Here is a 21,052-nt window from a genome sequence, read left to right as displayed (position 1 = left end):
CCAATGTACTTTGTAGTGCTTAATTCCATGTTTTACAACAGACAGTGACATGAATTGCGACTTTAATAAGTGCCTGGATCAGTGCTGGATGTAAGTAATAACAGTAACTGTAACAACCTCCACAGGTGTTTTTAAAGTCTCTCTTTTCTTTCTCCGCAGAGGTGAGTTTGTTCAGCCCGTCTCAGATCTCGGACAAGGTGCTGCTGCGAATCCTGCGCCATCCCGACGTGATCCAGGAGATCAAGTTCAGCGACAGCGACAAGCGCTCGCACCATCACTACGTCTACCAGAGGGGCAAGCCTGTCGACTACTTCGTCCTCATTCTGCAGGTACGCAAACGATACAGCTGCTCGTTTGGTGCATGTTTTACCATCCAGCTGAGCTGTGGGTGGAGTAAACGAGACTGCTGATGTTGTCGTCAGTTGTCCGCAGTCTCCCGACATGTTTAACACAACCACAGCGTGCTGGTTAAGCTGCTAGCAAATTGCTATGAAGGAGCTGCCTGTATGTAGTCTAATTATCTTAATTTGCCACACATCAGCTGACAAAGCAGACTTTGCTGTTCTTGAGTTTTTGGTGATCTTTCGGATTTCCCAGTTGTCATGGATATGGATATTCTCGTCCATGTTGGCTTCATACTTGAGTTTGTTTTCTATAGGGTTGTGAACATGAGGATTCCCAGAACACAGGGATGGACATACAGGGATGTAATCTTGCAAAATCAGATCTTGAAAATCAAGTTTAGATAATAACATACTAAACTGCTTCTCCTCTGCCGTATACTTTTCAAAGACCAGGTACATACTGTACCTACAACATCCCTCTGAGTTACTGTGACGCATCCCGCCCTCTAAATGTCACACTCCCATCACCTCAGCTTGGATAAAAGCTGCACAGCTTGGATTATGAGACTGACCTTCCACTGACACTCACTCCTCCTCCTCTCCCCTTTCTTTGACCCTCATTTCCACCTCCACCCCCTCCTCCTCTCCTCTCCACCTATCAAGTCATTTCCTCACCCTCAAGTGTATCTGGAGCTTAGCAAGCAGCTCCGTTGTTCTTGCTCTCGGCTCTGACTGCAGCCCGTGACAGATGGCGGTAGGCGTCGTACGCGGCGCCGACCCGTCAGGGGTCCCAGAGCTGTCGATAGAGCAGAGTGTTGGTGTTTGCTTTTAGTTTGTGTGTGTGTTTTTACAGCATTCAAAATTAAGTTGAGTCACTGAAGAAGAGCTGCTCAACAAAGCCAGAAGTGCACTCTATAATGTGTAAAAATCCTGCATGAAAAACCCTACTCAAGTAAAAGTACGTTAGTATTAGCAGCAAAATGTAGTTAATGATACTGAAGCATCAGTGTGTCAGCAGCATGTTACCTGATAAATCTGAGGGGGCGCCAGGTGATTATTGGGACAGAAAAGAAGAAATTACAAAATCCTGATTCCTGAATCTGTTCTCAGTTTTTAGACTTTTCTCCAATCTTTGATTTTTGGTGAGTTATTGGATCATTTGATCAACCGTTTTGGCTTTTTGTAAAAACTAAGAATATGAAACAATAGATATTTTTATTTAGTCGCTCAGCTTTATTTGCTTAGTTACTTTCCCACCACTTAAATTCAGTGCGACAAAGGGAACACAACAAACTTTTCAATTATCTTGATTTACAGCATAAGTTTGAGTTCATGGAAGTATTATCAAGAAAAAGCATGAGGTTAAACATTGTGGAAGCATTATATAGTTCAAACAGTGTATAGCTCTCAAAAAAAAAAAAAAAATTCACGTTTATGTTTCTTAAAATAATTAAAATCAGACTAAACTCCAGTGTCCAGACTTCTGGTTTTAAATGTAAGTGGCTCAGCTCTTTACCTTTGGTCAGTAAAGCGTATAACACCATTGTTCGGACATGTGCACGGTGTTTTCTGTGTATCCTGACTCTGTGCTGCTTTGATTGTGAGGTAGTTTTGGGCTTCTATGTGTAAATTTGGTGTCAGACAGATCAGAGACTCAGGTCCAAAACTCCCCACCGCCTCCTCACTGAAGTAAAAACCTTGCTGCTCTTCCCGGACACATACCTCTGGTCAGTTACAAAAACAAACTTTTTTTTTTACTCTCTGCTATGACAGATTAATTGAGAGGAAACAGGCGCAAATTTTTCACCAAGTGCTGAATTATATATTTGTATTTCTCTTTAGAGAATTTGCTACAAGGTAAATATTGATGGAAAAAGTGAAAACTCTGAGTCTGCGTGTTGATATAAAAACAACAACAACAGTTTGGAAGTCACAACTGATCCAGATTCAATTAACTCTACAAGGAGATTAGCCTTTAAAGGTTTAAGGAAAATGGTCGAGCGCCAGAGTGGAGGAGGTTAAAGTCACATTCCTGCTAAAAACACTCACCACATCTCATCATAAAATGTCTCTCGGTCTTTCCTCTGTGCAGCATGCTGTAAGACTTTTTAGGTATTAGGTGAAACATCAGTTTGAAACAGGCTAAATTACAGTATGTTCTTGCTAATTCATCCACTGATCACAAAGGCAGCGTCTTCCACTGACGTCTGGTTCGCCAAATATTTATTTTTAATTAATTTGAATCCTCTTCTACACAGAAAAATGCATCAGTGCTCTTTGATGTGGGGCAGATAAGGAAGTAAAATCAACAACTGAAGTGTCTGTGGCTTTATTTAAATCAAGTTTAACCCACTTCCTGTTGCAGTGAAGCTATTTTTCATGGTGCTGTTTAGGATTTTTACCATATCAGTGGTGCATAGATAAATCAATCAATCAATAAATCAATATTTCTTTGCTCCTTTTTATGAAATGATACAGATTCATATTCAAGTGTTAGCGAAATAAGAAATGTTAGCAAGTCTGTGAAGACTCTCAATCATCCAGGTCGTGGTATTTCTCATCTCTGCCTCTCGTCCAAAAGGTTTCCTCAGTTCAGTTCAGAGCTGAAGAAGAGAAACTCCTTCAAGAATCTAAAGCAAGTCCAGCTGCTTCCGGATAGCGCTTAGAAAATTAAAAAAGTGTTAGCATCAGGACACAAGAAAATTTTTTTGCTTCATTTAAAAGAAAAGAAGAGAGTCAGAGTCGAGTCCATGTCAAATCTTTGAGTCAGAGTCACCAAAGAAGAGTCTGAGACGAGTCTTAGTTATGCTGCTGTAACCCAAGTCCGAGTCAACAGAGTTGAGTCTTAGCGCTAATGTTCGCTGACAGACGTAGGCTGACGAACACTCGTGTCTGCCCTTATACGAAATCGAATAATGTTACTATAATGTTAAGAGAAAGAAAACAATGAAGCTTAATTTCTAGGCAGAGTCTCAAACGAGCTGTGACCTTGGCTAAGACAGAGTGATGGAGGAGCTCTGCGTTTCTTTTGATTTTTACTAATTGATCCTCGTTACATAAGATGTTAGTGGAGCAGGGAGGACACCATACTTGCCTTATGTCAGCCAGCTGTCAATACACTAATCCCAAACACACACACACCCACTTCAACCTCTCTACGTTTCTCTGTATGTCCACACACTGTAAACACACAAAAATCACTGGCAACTGCACGTCTGCTGTATCCGCTCTGTGTACATGTACACGTGTGCTCAAATCCCACAGGGTGGGAAAAGTACGCTTCATCGTCTTGATCTCGCTGTTTCACTCACATTTATTTCCCACACCTCAGTTATGTCCCCCCCCCCACCCCAAACCCAAACAGTCATTTAGCCGAGTCCAGTAATCCCGAGGATCTATTTCGGCTTTCTACCCCACCGTTCTTCTCGCTACCCTCCCTCGTGGGAGGCCGGATATTGAGGCTGTCGTGGAGACCCCACATGTGGAATAATCCGCTCAGACCTTTTTAGAAAAAGGGGGTGGGTGGTTGGGGGGGGCATGCCAGTGCCAGGGAGGGAATTTTCCACCCTTGCTTTGTGAGGAGAAAGTTACCAATGCTGCCAGAAGTTGTGAATAGTTCTGTTTAGAAAATGCGAGCGTGTGGAAAATCCTCTGGGTTTCAGTCGAATTTTTACAGCGATATTTCTCCCCTCTGACATGTTCTGTCTTTACTCAAAATGCTGTCAGTGTCAGATTATATCAAATTCAGGTAAAACGTGGTTAAATTTAAAGTCTTGGACAACGATTTAATGACACAAGATCCAGAACTCTGTGCTGATAAATATTATTTTCCAGTCTTACAGATACATTACATATCCTGTGAAATTTCCTCTGATGAATCTCAGATGGGCCCGTGTGCAGACAACTTGTGGAAAACTGCGAGTTTGTGTGCTGCCCGTATTTGTCCTGTAAACAAAATTATACTCTCACATTCCAGGAGTGCCGGTTCAGAAACAGGAAGAAGAGAAACCCAGAGAAGGAAAGGAGAGAAGCTGATTTAATTTGACAGGAGTTATTTCTGATGTGTGACAGCAGCTTATTGATTAAAATAATCTGTTTGATAGTGTGGTGTTAGTGTGGAGGGAATGTTTGCAGCTTTGTGCAGGTGTGATGGCTGGAAACTGATGTGGAACTTTATTTCAACTTTATTTTATTTTATTTAACCATATCCTGATCACAGGGAGGGAAGACATGGGGGGCACATCACAGATGGGTTTCTCTGTTATTGACTGTTCGTGTGATGGGGGCAGAGGATGGGTAATGTAGATGCCAGTGTTGTAGTCGAGTCACTAAACCTCGAGTCCGAGTTGAGTCTCAAGCCCTGAGTGTTTGAGTCCAAGTTGAAGTCACCAGAAAAGAGTCAGCGCAGAATCTGTGACAAATCTCAAATCCCCAGTGTTTGACTCTTTTCTGATGACCACGACTTGGACTCAGAGTTAGTTCCGAGTCAAATCTCAAGTCTCCCAGTGTTTGAGTCTAAGGTGAAGTCACCAAAAAAGAGTCAGAGTCGTGTTTTGGGTCTCAAGTGCTTGAGTCCAAGTCAGAGTCACCAAAAAAGAGTCGGAGTCAAATCAGAGTTGAGTCTTGAGTGGAGTCTCGAGTCCTCATTGTTTGAGTCCAAGTCACCACGGAAGAGTCCAAGACGAGTCCGAGTTGTGCCCCCGTTACCAATAAAATGAACAAAAGACGTCTCAAGGCCTCATCTCCTACTTGAGAGTCTGAACGCAGTCAATGCTCAAGTCCAAGTTGAGCCACGAGTCCGGCTCGAGTCTGAGTTAGTAAACCAGAGGAGAAAAAAAAATCAGACCTTGTCTTTCAACAGAAATGAATGAATGTAGCAGAAACTCAGGACTGTGTAAATGTTAGTTTGTATTTCGAGCATTATGTGTGTTCGTACGTCTGATGTGTGGGAGTTCAGTCGACTCATGAGAACTAAAAACCTCAGATAGAGATAATTCACTGTCCTTGTTCCACTCCTTTTATAGTGTGTGTGTGTGTGTGTGTTTTCATGTGTGTGTTTTTCCCTGGTAGTGATCTACACTGTCAGCACACAGGCTGTTTGTTTATGACCAGCGTGATTCATGCCTCTATAAAGATGCTCTGTGATTCTCACAGGACAGAGTCAGTCCACACAGGCAGAGTTAGATCACTGGTGTGTTCACAGGCCTCTGGAAATGTATGGAAATTTGAACTTGGGCATCTCAAGACTTTAAAGAATGTTTTGATTAGATCAAGTTTGGATGGAAGGAAGGAAAAATGTTCAGCCCCTACTCTAAACTAGCTGTAGTTCTTTTAGCATTGCACAGTTGGGATATTAGGAGGCTACTATTTTGTACTCCTGAGGCTTACAAACCTTTTTGAAAAATATCTATTGTCCAATTTATTCCAAGCATCAGATACTGTAGATCGAATCTAGAAATTAAAGGTTTATTAATGGAGGATACTGTACAAAGCACCAGGTAATAGTCAGGTCCATTTATCACCAGGTAGTTTCTGGATTTGTGCAGGGCTCCAGCTAATGAATGAGTCAGGTATCTTTCTTAGATTAGTGAATTAACTCAAAAAGTTTTTTATTCATTATAATATAAAAGCAGGTAGTTAATATTTTAAAGAGTTATAATTTATATTTTTATTTTAAGATGTATGATGTGATCGTGTAGGCTTCTCCTGATGTGAACCTACAAGTAATTATCATCTGAACCTCGTCTTTTTTGAGCTTTATGGAGAGTTTCAGCTCATTGTCTGTCGATGTCCGGCCCATATCTGTTTTGGTTCACTCTCACTGCCTCTCATAGCGTTGTTTCCGGCCGTAGCAGGCAAAATAAAACTGGACACCACCTGTTTAGCAAACAGACACAGTCAGAGACAAGCTGGTGAACATAGTGGAGCATTTAGGAGTTGGTAGAGACCAAAAACAGAGGTAAAAGAGAGTGAATGCTGCTCTTATATTTGCCAGATGTGTAACTCCTGGACTCCTGTTTGCGAACACCTTCCTCATTTCTTCTTAAAAGTCGATGATGTGTTGTGAGTTGTGTTGTGTTCCTACTGCCCCCAAGTGGCCAAAAAAATCAGCAATCACAAGCAGCGGATCAGTTATCAGCATCGTTACCAATTAATTTTCTGCATCTGTTTAATTGTTTAAACTCTATTGTTATAAGTTGCATTCCTGGATAATTACGTCAGAGCATGTTTGTGAGTAATTCTTCCTGTTGTGGACAAGAGCTGGAAAAATATCCGTCCTGTGAGAATAAGAAATATTCCTGCACTTAAAAGGAGGCAGATTCAGTGTGTGTGTGTGTGTGTGTGTGTGTGTGTGTGTGTGTGTGACTTCACACCGTCAACACTTGAGAGTCAGGCTGGGATTTTGCCTGATGTACGTTGACGCTGACTCACGCTGTTACATCCCGCTGAGGAAATCTGTGGCGTGTGTGTTGCTTGTGTGTGTTTGTGTGTGTGTGTGTGCGTCAATGTGTGTGTGAGTGACTGTGTAAGTGACTCAGTGACTTTGCGTTGAACTGTCGGAGGAAACTGTTTGACAGTTTGACATCAACCATTAACTGAAGTCAGCGGTTCATTTTATGACAAACGCATGGTCACAAACCACTAAACACCGAGGCTCGTGGGACACATACACACACAACCACAATGTCACACGCTCTCTCTCACACACACACACACACACACACACACACACTCTCACACACACACACGTGAACACTGTGAGGACTGTGTTTGGTTTCAGGCTTGGCCTCCTGCTGGCATCTGGTAAGTTATAAGTTATTAACAAACCTGCGGCAGTTGATTTTTCAGCAGGGAGTTTTACACACACACACACACACACACACACACACACACACACACACAGGGCAGTATCCTCAGTACACTGTATGGGTTCATATTGCCACATTTTGCCTCTGAACTCTGTTTTCCATTCACACACTCGCTGGCTTTTGCCTGCTCTCACAGCGAGGGCCGCATTCCAACACTTTAATCTCCCCTCCTTGTTTAGTCTCTTTAATGCCCAGTTCCATACCTCTTATTCAGTGACTTAAACATTCCAGATTTATTTTAGTTTTATTGAATAAAAACAGTATTCAATAATGAATTTTAATTATCTTTACATGGTCGTCAGTGAGTCACCTGAATGAGTCTTGGTGTTTTTCTTATTGATTGTTGATTGTTTTGTCCCTAAGATTGGTTGTTGTTCTTATCTATCTTGACAGATTATTATGCAAACAAACTACCACACTATTCAACCATATTTTAAAGAGAAACAAAGGCAAAGGTGTAATTATTTCCTAAAGTGTCACCGTGAACATCCAGCCTAGTTTACAGAGCAGCTTTCAGGTGGGTTCAGTTTCAGTTTTACCTGCAAATAAAGTGGTTTTGATGATATTTGTGGCTTCAAAACCAGTCCAGTTGTGGGTTTCTGCACTTGTTCTTGAGTCTGATGTTGAGTTCATTTAAGAAGTAATCACTAAAACTCTAAGAATAAGTCCTGAGGCTTAGGAAACTGGAGTTAACAGGTGTAATTTCAGGGCTTTGAACTGCCTTCAGTGTCATAAAACTTTACTTTTCTGACCTCCAGGCCTCATTTTAACACCTAAACAAGCTCTACCAGCTCTTTAACTGACTCCACTTTGACTTTGCCTTTCTGCCTTTAAGAAAAAACCTCCTCTGTAGCAGTCACAGTCGAGTATAATCGATCGGTCAAGGTCACAAAGACGTCCATGTGTTTTAAGAACTACATCGGGCGTTTTGCTGCATGTCAGTTTGATGGATCGAGGCTTCAGCGGGGGACACAAAGTTCTCGCTCACGTTGCCGATGAGTCATAACACACAGTCTTGAACTTTGGCCAAGACCCACCTACACTACAGTGCACGTCCTGTACATGTCTTAGCAAAACACACACACACACACACCTGTTGAACTTTAAGCTGAAACACAGGCCTCAGTTAGAACTGAGTAAAAAGTGTTGTTCTACTGTTAATGAAGTTGTACCTTGTATTCAGAGGTTTATTACCATCCTCTCTGTGGGTTGCGGGGCGGGGTCTACGTGGATCTGGCTTGTACTGGTGCATCCCTCAGATGCTGAGTCAGATTGGGATGTGGGGAGTCTGGAGGCCAGGTCAACACCTTGGGCTCTTTGTCGTGTTCCTGGAGACATTTCTGAGCAGTTTTTGTGGTGTGGTGGGAGCATTATCCTGCTGGAGGAGGCCCCTGACATTGGGGAGTGTTGTTGCCATTGGAGGGGTGTGCTTGGTCTAAAACAATGTTTAGGTGGGTGGTACGTGTCAAAGTAACATCCAGATGAATGTCAGGAGCCTCTGGAAAAACTCAATTTGACAAATATTTATTACCAGATAAGCAGCAATCAGAGATTAAGAGTTTAAAACTGCCTTGGTGTTATTTAACACTGAAGAAACCAAGCTTATCCTCATCATCACTGTATGGCTGTGGCTTTATCACACTTGACTGACAGTGATGGCAAAATAAGCAAACAGCCCCACAACTGTCACCAGGTTTTGATTCAAACATTGCTGCAGTTTAGCCTCACCTGCTTTAAACCAGTGAAAAAAACACAGATTTTTTTTTTTTTTTAAACAGTTTATGTTTTATTTGAAGTAATTTCATGGCAAATAACAGTAAACTAAAAAGTTGAGATGATTAGTTGACTCCTGCAGTGTCTGATGAAGTATTTACCCTCATTTAAGACACTTTATAAACTGGTTTTTGAAAAGTGCTACATAAAAAACAGTACTTATAGCTGCATATCTTTACTGGATTCCATGCTTAGGAAGTTTTTTTTATTTAGAATGAACAGAAAAGATAAAATCAGTGTATCTCAGTCGACTATCAACTGCAGCCTCATGACTCCACAGGCTTGTTTATTTTCTTATTGTCTTACCATCAAATGTGCAACAGGCTGCAGTGAGGCAGCAAAATCTGGTTTAGTAGTTTCTTAATTTAAGTTTGAAGCAGGGTTTAATGCAGGTTTTCGCACACTCCTCAGTTATTTCTAACAGATAAAAGGAATAAAAATGAGCGGTGACTTGGGGTGGTCAACCACTGATACAGTGATCCACTATTTTCTATAAAAAGCCCAGTGTTGGTGCAGTGTATTGGTCGAGGTGTTGGCAGGCTGCACCGTGCAGATCTGGGAGAACAGGTCTGACCGGAGCACCGGCAGGCTTTACACCTCTCCCTCCTGCCCTCCGCCTCCTCCCTCCGTTTCTATTCTTTTCTCTCCCCCGTGCCTCTCTTTAAATTAAACACCGGCCGTGCAGCGGTAGCAGCGGCGGCGGCGGTGGCAGGAGTGTGGACAGCCGCTCAAGTCAGGGAGGCATGTATGAGTTTTTTTCCTGTGTGGGTGTGTGTGCACGTGTTACAGGCTAAGTATTTGACCCCGGCTGATGCTCACATGCACGCAGGGTTGACCATATGTTGAGAGGTGATTAGCATCTTTCCAAATCTGCTGATACACTTTAAGTGGCAGAAAGCTGGTGACACAGCCAGAGAGGTTTAACCTTTGCATTCAGGGTCGAATGAAGAAGTCACGCTGCTGTAAACCCTGCATAGTTTGGGCGGCAACACCAGAGCAGACACTGGAGAAGTGTAGGATTATGAAAGAAAAATGAGTAGGCTAAAGTAGGCCGCTACATCCTGGTGGTTCAGTTTTGTGTTTGTGCACCTTTCTAGTAACTGAAAAGGTTTGCAGGGCACGTCCACTCGTCTTTCAGCGGCGAGTCGAGGCCTCTGATTACTCAGCAGCCAGAGGTCGAAGCCTGCAGTCGTATTGGACAGGTGCGAATGTGCGTGACTGAATGAGTTTGGACCAGTGCGTTGCAGCAAAGGCATTCATGCCCAGTGAATTTACATTTTAAAATAAAGATAAAAAGATAAGTATCTTCGCACACGGGGAGCTGGGTGTTGACAGATGGAGGGATTGTCCTCATTAGGCAAATATGTTTTCACTTCACTGCACCAAAACAGCTGAAGAATCAAAGCTGTTACTCGACATCAAAGCTCGTTCATGAAACACAAGGGGAGAGAGCGCAGAAGGACAGACACTGACGAGAGCAGTGAACGCCACATGCCAATGTTAGCGTGAATATGGTGTGATCATGTTTTACCTGGATGCTGCACACGCAAACCCCCAAAACATCTGAAGCATTTTACTCCTTAATGAGACTTGTGTGAAATCTATTTTCACAATTTGTTCCACTGGACCCAGAAATATATTGTATATAGACAGTTAGCCAGCAAACAGGCAGTACCACGTGATTGGTTGAAGAAATCACCCAGCAGTCATGTACCAAGTAAAAACAGATGAGGATTTGTTATTTTTTTCTGCTTTGTATCACTATAAATTCATCTGAAGACATCAGCTTGAGCTTGTGATCTCAATGTTTTATCATTTTTGATTGAGATTTTATCAACCAAACGACTGAAAAATATCAAATGTAATTGCCAGATTAATTAGCAATATCAATATTTGGTAGCTGCAGCTCTAGAGAGAGCTTTGCAACAGTGATAGTCACTGGCATCTTTTTTTTATTGATTGTGTGCCTTTAAAGATCAATCAGTGTGTTGCAAATGATAGGAATTTTTTTTTGCTCATTCTGCCAAAACAAGGCGATTAAAATCATTTACTTCCTGTTTCACTGGAGCAGGTCTGCAAAAGTGGTCATTTTTTGCCTTGTATGGTGAGTGTCTTTAGAAACACTGGAGCTCATGAGTTTTTACAGTTCTGCAGAAAAACAGATGATATTAGATACCAAAAAAGTTCTTCATCACTTGTCACCTCTACAGATGCTGCATTGCCAAATTTATATAATGAATCCCAGGTTGTTTTCACAAATACTTCGGCCATTTCTGAGACCTACAGAGCAAAATTATATCACTCTAATCACTCAGAAGTGCTGTGGTTAAACCTCTACTTTAAAAAACACACCTTGATCCAGGGAAAGTGCAGTAATATCAGGAAAATAAGAGTGAATTTGTCCAGAGTTTATTGTATAAAATAGCCATTTCTGTGCTCTAATGGCAGCTGCAGGTTCAGATTAGCGGTGCAGTGGCGTAGATGAGTTTAGATCTGATCAGTGTTGACATCGTTTGTGAAGCACTCGCCGCAGAGCCACAGGGAGATGTTGTGAACCTAATTCAGCACAGCGTTTGTGATGGGGGCAGCCCACTTTGTAACTTCAGTGACAGATACACTCGCCTCCCTCCCTCCCCTGCCTCCCTCCTCCTCTCCTCTAATATCCAAACCAGGTTTCTAAATTGGCACGCACCCTAAAATAGCACGAGCGATGGTTGTATCAGATCGTTTGTGTTTGTGTAAATGGTCGCTCTCTGTCAGTTCATTTCAAGAGGTCTTAAAGGGAAAGAACTAATTAATGACGGTCTGGTTTGATTGATTGGTTTAAATGTAAAATATATTGATTTCTCATTGATGTTGAGTTTAAGGACGACTTGGGATTTATGAATGACTATCTGCTGCTTTCATGTGCAGTCACGTAAAACATTTAAACTGCATCGACTCTTCATTTTTCCCTAAAACTTTCCACAAAATGCTGTAAAAAGTTGTATTTTCAGACAGAAGCTTCTGCAGAGAGATAACTCATGGAAACTTTAACTAACTGTTCTCGTTTACTCGTCAAGTGTTCGATGTAGTGAGCTCGAGTCTTGTTTGCCCTTTTCTTTTTTGTCTCTCTTTTATTTTACCACCTGTTCTGCTTTCATCAGCCCAGGGGGGAGGCGGATGGGGAGGATGGAGGGATGGAGGGAAGGAGGGATGACAGTGTGGATTAACTGTGCTGTGTTGTTGCTGCAGTTCACACATTCCAGTCGGCCGATTCGAGCCAACTCTCTGTACCAACACAGAGGCCTCCTTAACCCCCTGCCCTCCTCATCCCCCTATCTCCCTCCATGTGTCCCTAATTCGTCCACCTCTCTGCTGCGCAAACCTGACTTTAATTCTCTCACGCTTTCATTTGCATCCCTCTACAGTCTCGTCTCTTTTCAGACTTGAGTTTCGATTCAGAGAGCGTTTACTGGTTTGTGATCAAGGTCAAAGTGAACGTGTTTCCTCCCTCTAACGATGCAGAGGTTCTCCAGAGGACAGTCACCCAATAAAACTTGTTTTGAGCTGAGGCTGTGCTGCCATCTAGAGGCCAAACAGTGTAGTTTCATTTTTTTTTAAACCTGAAAGTCAGGGTTACAAGGCAGAATCAGAATCATCTTTATTGCCAATTCATCTTGGTATATTGTGATGTGTAAACGTGCATTGTTGTTGTTATCCCGGTTGTAATTTCCTGCTTGTTTGTTTCTGTTGTTTCCGTCAGGGCCGAGTGGAAGTGGAGGCCGGCAATGAGAACATGAAGTTTGAGACTGGACCTTTCTCTTACTACGGCGTCATGGCGCTCAGTGCTCCCACATTGGGTGAGTCCAAAAACCCTCCATCTCTCTCCTCTCCTCTCCATCACTCTGTGAACACATCAGTCATTTCATTATTCAGCATTAAATAATCTACTAGAGTTAAATGAGTATTTGCATTTAACTCTAATATGTCCCAGGTTTAAATGCTTCTACTGCCACCTAGTGGTAAAATGTTGTTACAACAGTTCATCTCTGCAGCTATCAATAAAATGTCAGAAGGCTGGTGGAATATTTTGTCATTAAATTACAAGTAAACATAGTTTTTATATACATGATTTCTTCAGGAACATTAGCAAACCAGTTACAGTTAATACTAATATATGAATAAAGAATAATAATTTAAAATAATTACACTATAGTATGCCAAAAAGGATTAAGGGTGAGATGATATACCTGTATTTATTATAACCATGATATTTAAAAATAAAATATCAATATTGTGTCAAAAATACAGGATCATCATGTATGTAATTTTTCATTTTGTACAGTTATGGTCACAGACTCTCTCCACTTCTCTACACTTTATTTTGAGTGTAATTTATTTGCCAAAAAGGAGGCATAACACACAATAAACAAAGTTAAAGATGAATTTAACTGACAGTATTAGTATAATTATCTTTATTTTCAAATACTCCATAGATATGGTGATAATACCCCTGTTTACCTAATTGTTTTGATTAAAATCTGCCCCAATTTACACTCTTATTTTCCTTTATCCACCTTCAAAATACATTAGACAAAAATATCTGCTGCAGGATGAGAGTAAATATCAGTATTCAAAACAGTTTCATTACACTAGTTAAAGTTCAGTGTGATATTGTGGCAGCCACTCATCAATATGTAATGGAGATATAATGGAGCAGCTGCAGATTATATCAAACACCCACACAGGGTCAGTAGAGAGAAAAGCTGCAGAGTAATGTTTACACTCAGATACAGTTCATGTCAAAGAATCAAGCGGAGAGTTTGAATCATTAGAGTTTCTTCTGAGATGAATAATGCAGCTTTAATGACGCAAACTGTGACCACAGTGAACTTGGATAACAAACTGTTAGGTGTGTTCTTCAGGTGTAACACAGCTGTTGAGCTCCAGTGAAAATTCAAATGAATTAAAACGTCATCTCATCTCGTGAGGAATTTAAGTCGCCGTCGCTCCACAACATGGCCGAGCCTCGCCAGTTATTTATTTACTTGTTTACACACACTTAAACACATGCAAACACACACATTGTGGGTTTTTTTTGGAGAACCTGATGGGGTGAATTTTCCTCACAGGATAACAAAAATAAAAACAAGTGGGAAAAGGTTTGGTTTGAGTTCATGAGGACGTGGAGGAGGGCTCATGTTACTGGTTACTGAAAATTCATTTGCTGATGACCTTTGAACTCCCCTCCCTCTGCTGCTCTTACACACACACTTTCACTTCCTTACACATAGAAATCCACTTTTTCTCTCTCTCTCTGCCAGTTTTGCTCAGTGTTGTGTCAGTTTTTTCTGTTTTTGGCATTCATCTGTTAACTTGTCTCTCAGCTGTCCACTCGCTAAGTCTTTTCATTCATGTCTTTGTCCACCTTTCAAGCTCTGTTTCTCTCTCTCTCCTATGCTGGGATCAGATCACAAGATATCAGTTTGATAATGGCCCGATCTGGCAGATGTGGGGCGCTGGGACTGATAGGTGCGACAGTTTGTTTCATCCTGTGTAGCAGAGGGTCCAACATGGACCCAATCATAAACAAAGCGAAGGGAAAACTCCTCAAACTTGACCTGCCTGATCCAGATAGTCCCAGGTACAGTGTTGATCAAGACATATCATGAGATCAGAACTGAACAGACCCAGTTAGACTGAGTGTAACTGGGACCCAGTCTGATCAGGATCTTGGGCTGGCTCTCAGCACTTGTGAAGACCTCTACGTTCAAGTGTTTCACAGTGAAAGACATCCCATCCTAGATCTAGATCTGAAGCATCCTGACTGTCGAGAAGACACCATGTTTGTCCGGCAGAGATTACAAATAGCCCCTTTAAATCTTGTGTTTGAACATTGAACATTTCATAATTTTTTATTTGTCAATTAAAAATTGGGTTTTTGTAGGAAGAAGGTGTTGTTTTGGTTGTTCTCGTACAGAAACTCTGGTGTTTTAGCTGCAATAATACAGAACGTTTTCAAATACTGCCCAAGAGATGGTTATAAATCAGAGCATGAACGCCATTTAGAGCAGTTTTTGAGAACAACTTTACATGTAGGTTGTGAAAAACCCAAGGCAATGACTGAACAATAGGTGCATAATCTGACTTAGTGTCGACATGGAAAGACTGTTGTCTGATTCCAGCATCACTCTTTACTTTGCTTTAAGTCTCTACTTCATCTTTGTGCTCACCAGCTTCCTCTTTCAGGTGCTTCAGGTAGAGAGGGATGTGTGAGGCATAATTTTTTTCATCTTCCAACCTTCCCTCCGTCTCCCCAGCATCAGCCTCATTCGCACGCTTCATCGAACGGCTCAGTAACGAGAATTTACTGAGAAATTCACTTTGCTTTCAAACAGTGTAATCTGACGTGGAGTGGAGCGGTGTTTCTTCATGGTTTTGCATGTCTTCACCCAGTCTGGAAGCAGATCTGTCTGTCTTGTCTGTCTCCCACTGTCTCACTGACTCTCCCCCCCCTCCTGTCGTCCCCCCTTCCTCCCTCTGTCCCATCGATCAACCCCCCCACCCACCCACCGCCCCCTTCTCTCCTCTCAGTGGCTGCACCCCGTCCTCGCCACCTCTCCTTTAAGAGGTTTTCTCTGTTCTCTCGGTTGCCAGGTAAACTCCGGCATGTCTGGGTCCTTTAACACCAAGGACGGGAGGGGCTCAGGGGGGTGGGCGGGTGGTCTCTGAGTGGGTAGACCTGGCTCTTGATTCGCCAGGTGAGGCTTAGAAATATCTGTCCAGGTTGGCTTAGAAAGTTGCTAAAGGGTAAATCAACGCCAAATCACAGAGGACAGAAACTCTTCTTCTCCGTGTGATTCAATGTAGACTTGTCTTTTAAGGACAGCAAAGATGGTGGCTTCTTTTTTTGGCAACTAAGCTCTTTGTTCAACTAAGACGACCTCTGGATGACATCTTGTTTATCTGAGTCAACATTTAATTTGCATGAAGGTTGCAGAGCAGTTGAGTAGGAGGTGGCGAGGGCGTGGTAAATGCAGCTGCAGGTCAGAGTTCATGTGACTGTTCAGCATGAATTTAAGTTTCTTTATCAAGAAAAAAATTTCCTCTAGTAGAAGACAAAGTGATGATGATCTGCTTTTTTCTACAAAGACATGGCTGATGTTATTGGATGATTTTAGCTTATTTCAGTGTCAGTGTATATGTTGGATAATAAGTTAAATCCAAGATGTTTCAATATCAAATTACATAGTTTCTCCCCTTGAGGGTGCTCACAAGTTTATTATTCAGTTGTAAAGCATCTCCCTCAGAACGTATTAAAGCCAAAACTATTAGTCAATTAGTCAATGTATCAGTTGACAGCAAGATTTTTTGATGATAGTTTCTTCATTTAAGGCATTTTTTAAACAGAAAGTGCCTGGTTTCAGCTTCTCATGTGAATATTTGCTGGTTTTGTGATTGTGATTTTTACTATTTTCTTGCAATTTATAGACCAACCAATTAATCAGGAAGATGAAAATAATTGATAGATGCAGCCTGAACATTTTCAGCCAAATTTTGATTGTGATTCCCGTCCCTTGAAGAGACTTTCTGTTAGAGTTTGTGTAGTCATGAATGAGACATGCCAGGGAGAGTAGATTGGGAAAAGAGAGTTGATGTTTGTGTATAAAAACACGATTAAAAGACCAGTGAACGGACACTAGTCATGTTACTACAAAGGACAGAAGTTGATCAAAGAGCGTATTTGCCAAAGTAAGAGCATGTTTCTTAAAACAGGCAGGACTCATGGGGACAGAAAATGATCACGAGGCGAAGATAAAATGGAGAGGGATGGGACAACATCACGAGACACCCAGATGGGACTCAAAGCCCCTCGAGGGGTCACGCTGTCTGCTGTTTGCAGCATCAACTATGGATGCATCCTAACAGCTTCAGATAGTTTCTTTGTCTGTAAGATCACTGTAACTCTATAGCAGTAAAAATACTGAAAGAGGGAACATGAAGCTGTTAAGATGCAGCCTGTGATTCTTTAGATTCAGATGGTTTTTTGGGGTTATTATTGTCCTGTCACTCACTTTCACAGCATATGAGGGTTGCTTGATTAGCTTGTGTCCAAAGGCAGAAAGAGATGAGTTAAACAGCTCCTGTTTCTTATACATGAAGTTCAACTCTTTGAGTGATAATGTAGAAAGTTTTAAGTTAATAGCTTTTATGGTGTTTCTGTTTCGTGCAGCCATCTGCTGAATGCGGATTTGATCCAATGACTGCAAATAAAGATGGACAACGTGTTTCCATTTCCTCCTACTGTACAAACAAGAAGTAGCCAGCCACAAGGGGGCGATTGAGATCAGCCATGTCATCCATCTTTTTATATATACAGTTCTTGATTTTATCTTGTCCAGCAGTTGCCCTCTTCGCCTGATTTAGCCCTCAGACTACTACCTCTTGCAGTTTTCATTTACCTGAAACAGAAAAACCACAAAAGTTCAAACTTGCTGCATAATCTCTCAAAGAGTTGAACTTGAGCAAGAGCTGTTTAACTTGTCTCCTTCTACCCTAGGACACAAACTTATCAATCACCCCTTGTGTCATAAATCCTAGTTTTAAATAGACTAAAAGGAATTAACTGCTGAAATAGACAGTAGTCTTTTAGAGCACAACAAATAGTTTTTAAAAAGCCATTAATCCTGCAGCCAATACCCTTCCTCCACTTAATCACCAGTGCCCAGTTCCAAATGTAATCCCAGTACCTACTCAGTCTTGAAATCATGAATGAAAATGTCTAGATTTTGTCGTCTTTTCAAGGGTGGGAGTCAGGATTGTTGTTTGGAATTGGGTCTCGTCGCCCACTGTAGTTTTAAAAAACACTAACTTCTCTCTGCGAGCATCAGATCACAAGTAGAGGTTTGGTTGATTCAAAGCCATCGTTTTTGATTTTTAAAGCCTCGAAGATCCAGTAGGAAACTTTTCTACAAGTTTTAACACTTGTTGAATCACAGCCACGACAGGAAAGAGAGGAAATATAAATATTACGGTAACACTTTCCTTTAAATGTACAAACAAGCATAAGTTAGAATTGTTGACAAATAATGTGCATTAATAAGCACTTAAAGTGCCCTTGTATCTGCTTACAGCTACAGTATAGTGTGCAACTTATTTAATGTTTATATTCTGCTAAAAAAAAAAAGTGCTGTGTCTGGAAACTTAAAGTGTTTTACATATTTTTTTTATAAAAGAAAAATGCACATATGCTTTTGGTATAAACCTTGCTGAACTCAGTCTTGTGACTATGTTCTTAAACTATTTAAATAGTGCAGCCCGGCACGTATCTGTAGCACATCGTGTTTTGGGAAGTCAGAGGGACACATCTATTTTTGTGATTAAACTTCTGGCTCCCTCACTTGGTTTGTGTTACGTAATGTGACTGATGCTGAGAAAGTGGAAAACCCAGCAACTGTATCTAATGTTTTTTGCAAAAAGTAAACAACTATGCTGTCTGCTTTCAGAGTGACGTAAACAGCTGAATGCACTCTGGTTTAATGATACAAATATTTAGATTTAGTTTAGACAGTGGTTAATACAGCTTATTTATCTTATTCAACAAAAGATCAGCTGAGCTATATTTTCCATGGCTGTAATTGATTGAATAATGAAGTGCCTGTTTTGCCACTGATAGTTTCAGATTGTTATTATAAATGTCTAACAACATTATGGATAGGATTCCTGCAGAGATAGACCTTTTTATTCAAGAGTAAGATCCATTTTGTTTAACCAGAAACATCACTATATATCACTACCAGACTCCATTAACAAAAACAGGAATTTTACAGAGAGGAATGCTGGAGCTGCTGGATTACTGCTGCCTCGATTGGTTAGTTTGTTTGTGATATTATGTGACTTTCAGTGGGGGCAGAAGAATTCAGATCCTTTACATAAGTACCACGAAATAACACACACAAACGAACTAACCAAATCTAGGCAGTGGTATTCCAGCAACTTACTGTGTTCTGCTCGGTAAAATTCCTGTTTTTCTCAATGGAGTCTGGTATTGAAACAAACAGCAACGTTTCCGGTTAAACAGAAAGGACTTCACTCTAAATAAAAATCATTTACACCCAAAAATATGAGAAAATAAAGCCTAGATTCAAGCTAATCAGATACTGAGCATGTTGGTATGGCATTATTTTTAAGTTGCAGGATCATAATAAAGAAAATTTCCCTACTGGATCTTAGATATCTACATAATAAATATTTTTTAAATGACTAAGTGAAATCTAACCACTAACTAGAACATTAGTCGTAGATTCCCAGGATTAACTAGTGAGCCTAATTCCGTGAAAGCTAACGCAGTTGACGTGTCCAGGTAAAACAGTTTCCTATGACTCACTGAGGCCCCCTGCTGCTGGAAGACTCACGCCTACTGGTAATAACACACAGCTGGTAACGAGCCTGCGTGTGAAGTGTGTGTGTGACACATTCATTTATTTGAAGTCAGCATGCTACAATAGAAACTATACTGTGAACTGGATGAGGCACATGAATGTTAGTCATCGTGGTTTCAGTATGTTGTAGCAGAGGTGGAAAATAACTAAGAAGTCAACTCCTTAGATTATTGATTAATACAATCAAAGCACATTTGCTTTACTGGCTTTTTAAATTGGAGGGTTTTGTGTGGGGTTTCACTTGTGCCAAAAATATGTCTGTATGCACACTGTCTGTGTCGACTGAACATGTGTCAAAACATGCTTATGTTTATTCAACTTTGAACTGAACGTCTGTGTGTGTCGTCCTGCTAATGTGTTGTCTGAGTGTGTTATTGTGCGTCCTGATGTGTTGTCTGTGTTGTGCAGGGAACAAACATATTTTTGGCCCAAATGTGAACCCAGATTTTTTGCTTTTCCATGTTTCATATCAAACAAAATGTGTAATTTAAACACATCAGCTTGGGCTTTTTAAAAATCACACAGTTTATGACTCAAGCAAGAAACTAATTCGCAATTTAAAAAGGCCTCAACTTATACCTGGATCATTTTAACAACTGGGTATTCTTTTTGAAAATTAGACAAAAGTCTAATCTGTCAGTACAGATATTGTACTGCTCATTTATATTCATGTAACATTCCATATGACTAGCTGTCTGGAGATTTCCACGTAATACTAGTGTCCTGTGGGTACGTCTGTTCGTCTCTTTGTGCATGTTTTCACTTGCAAATGTGGGTCAAGGGAGAGATGAACTAAACCAACCTGCCTCACGGTGAATGAAATAAGATTATTTTTGAGGGATTAGAGTATTTATTTTAATCCTTTATTTGCCATTAAATGCTCATCTCCCATTTAGCAGTTATTGGCACTGAACAAGGATTGATGATTAGATATATGTCAACAATTCTGACTTCTGTGAAGACACATTTGATATTATTACAATATCATCTACCACTGAACAGGAGGAGCTGTTGTTGTTGACAAATAAATTAACAAACACTTAAAGGGTTAAAGTTTTTGACAGTTTATTCTCCATGTTTTCTCTCAGTCAAAATAGTGATTATTATTTCCACCTCTGTTAATGAACTGTAGTTTAGTTTGCATCCTGCACTGCTCAACAGTCAATGTACTTTCAAAATTGTAAATGATGTGATTGAGTGAATTACAAGCCCGGCTGATGTAAAACATCCTTGAAAAACAAATGAGTCAACGCTTGTTTGGAAATTTTTGTGAGTCACTGTCTGTCGTGCAAGAAAAGGTGTGTAGAAGTAGTTATGTGCCTTGAGTGGATGATATAACTGAACGTAACTTCTTTTTTTTAGCTGCCTCTTTCTCTCTTGCTCTCACAGATTTAATTTAACGTTTGTCTACATGTTACTGTTGTTGTTTCCATCAGCTCTCACAGCAGTTTGTGTCCATGTCTCTATTGATTTTGTGCACATGGGCAAGAATTTACCTTTTGTTTTTGGTGACAGGCAGCACAACTTGCAGTTCTTGCATCAAATATATTGTGACATTTAAAGTATCAATTGATTTAGCCTGCATGGACAGGAATTGTCCATTTCTTTTCGTGACAGTGCTTGGTTAAGGTTTGTGAAAGAT

At 40.8% G+C, this 21,052-nt stretch overlaps 1 protein-coding gene across 2 annotated transcripts in view; it reads left to right on the top strand.

The window, feature by feature from the left end:
- Positions 1 to 21,052, top strand: part of LOC108878373 (metal transporter CNNM4) — a 48,741-nt gene that overhangs the window by 20,162 nt on the left and 7,527 nt on the right. Inside the window, exons 4-7 of one of the 2 annotated variants that reach the window (XM_051075021.1) lie at positions 160 to 329; positions 12,732 to 12,828; positions 15,563 to 15,625; positions 19,332 to 19,391. In XM_051075021.1, coding sequence (XP_050930978.1) covers positions 160 to 329; positions 12,732 to 12,828; positions 15,563 to 15,625; positions 19,332 to 19,391 — 390 coding nt within the window. The remainder of the gene's footprint in view (positions 1 to 159; positions 330 to 12,731; positions 12,829 to 15,562; positions 15,626 to 19,331; positions 19,392 to 21,052) is intronic. The other variant, XM_018669005.2, reaches the window with a different exon arrangement.

This window comes from Lates calcarifer, linkage group LG13, assembly GCF_001640805.2.
Source record: "Lates calcarifer isolate ASB-BC8 linkage group LG13, TLL_Latcal_v3, whole genome shotgun sequence".
NCBI lineage: Eukaryota > Metazoa > Chordata > Actinopteri > Centropomidae > Lates > Lates calcarifer.
The sequence above is the reverse complement of the archived record's forward strand: the minus strand, read 5'-3'. Positions and strand labels throughout refer to the sequence as shown.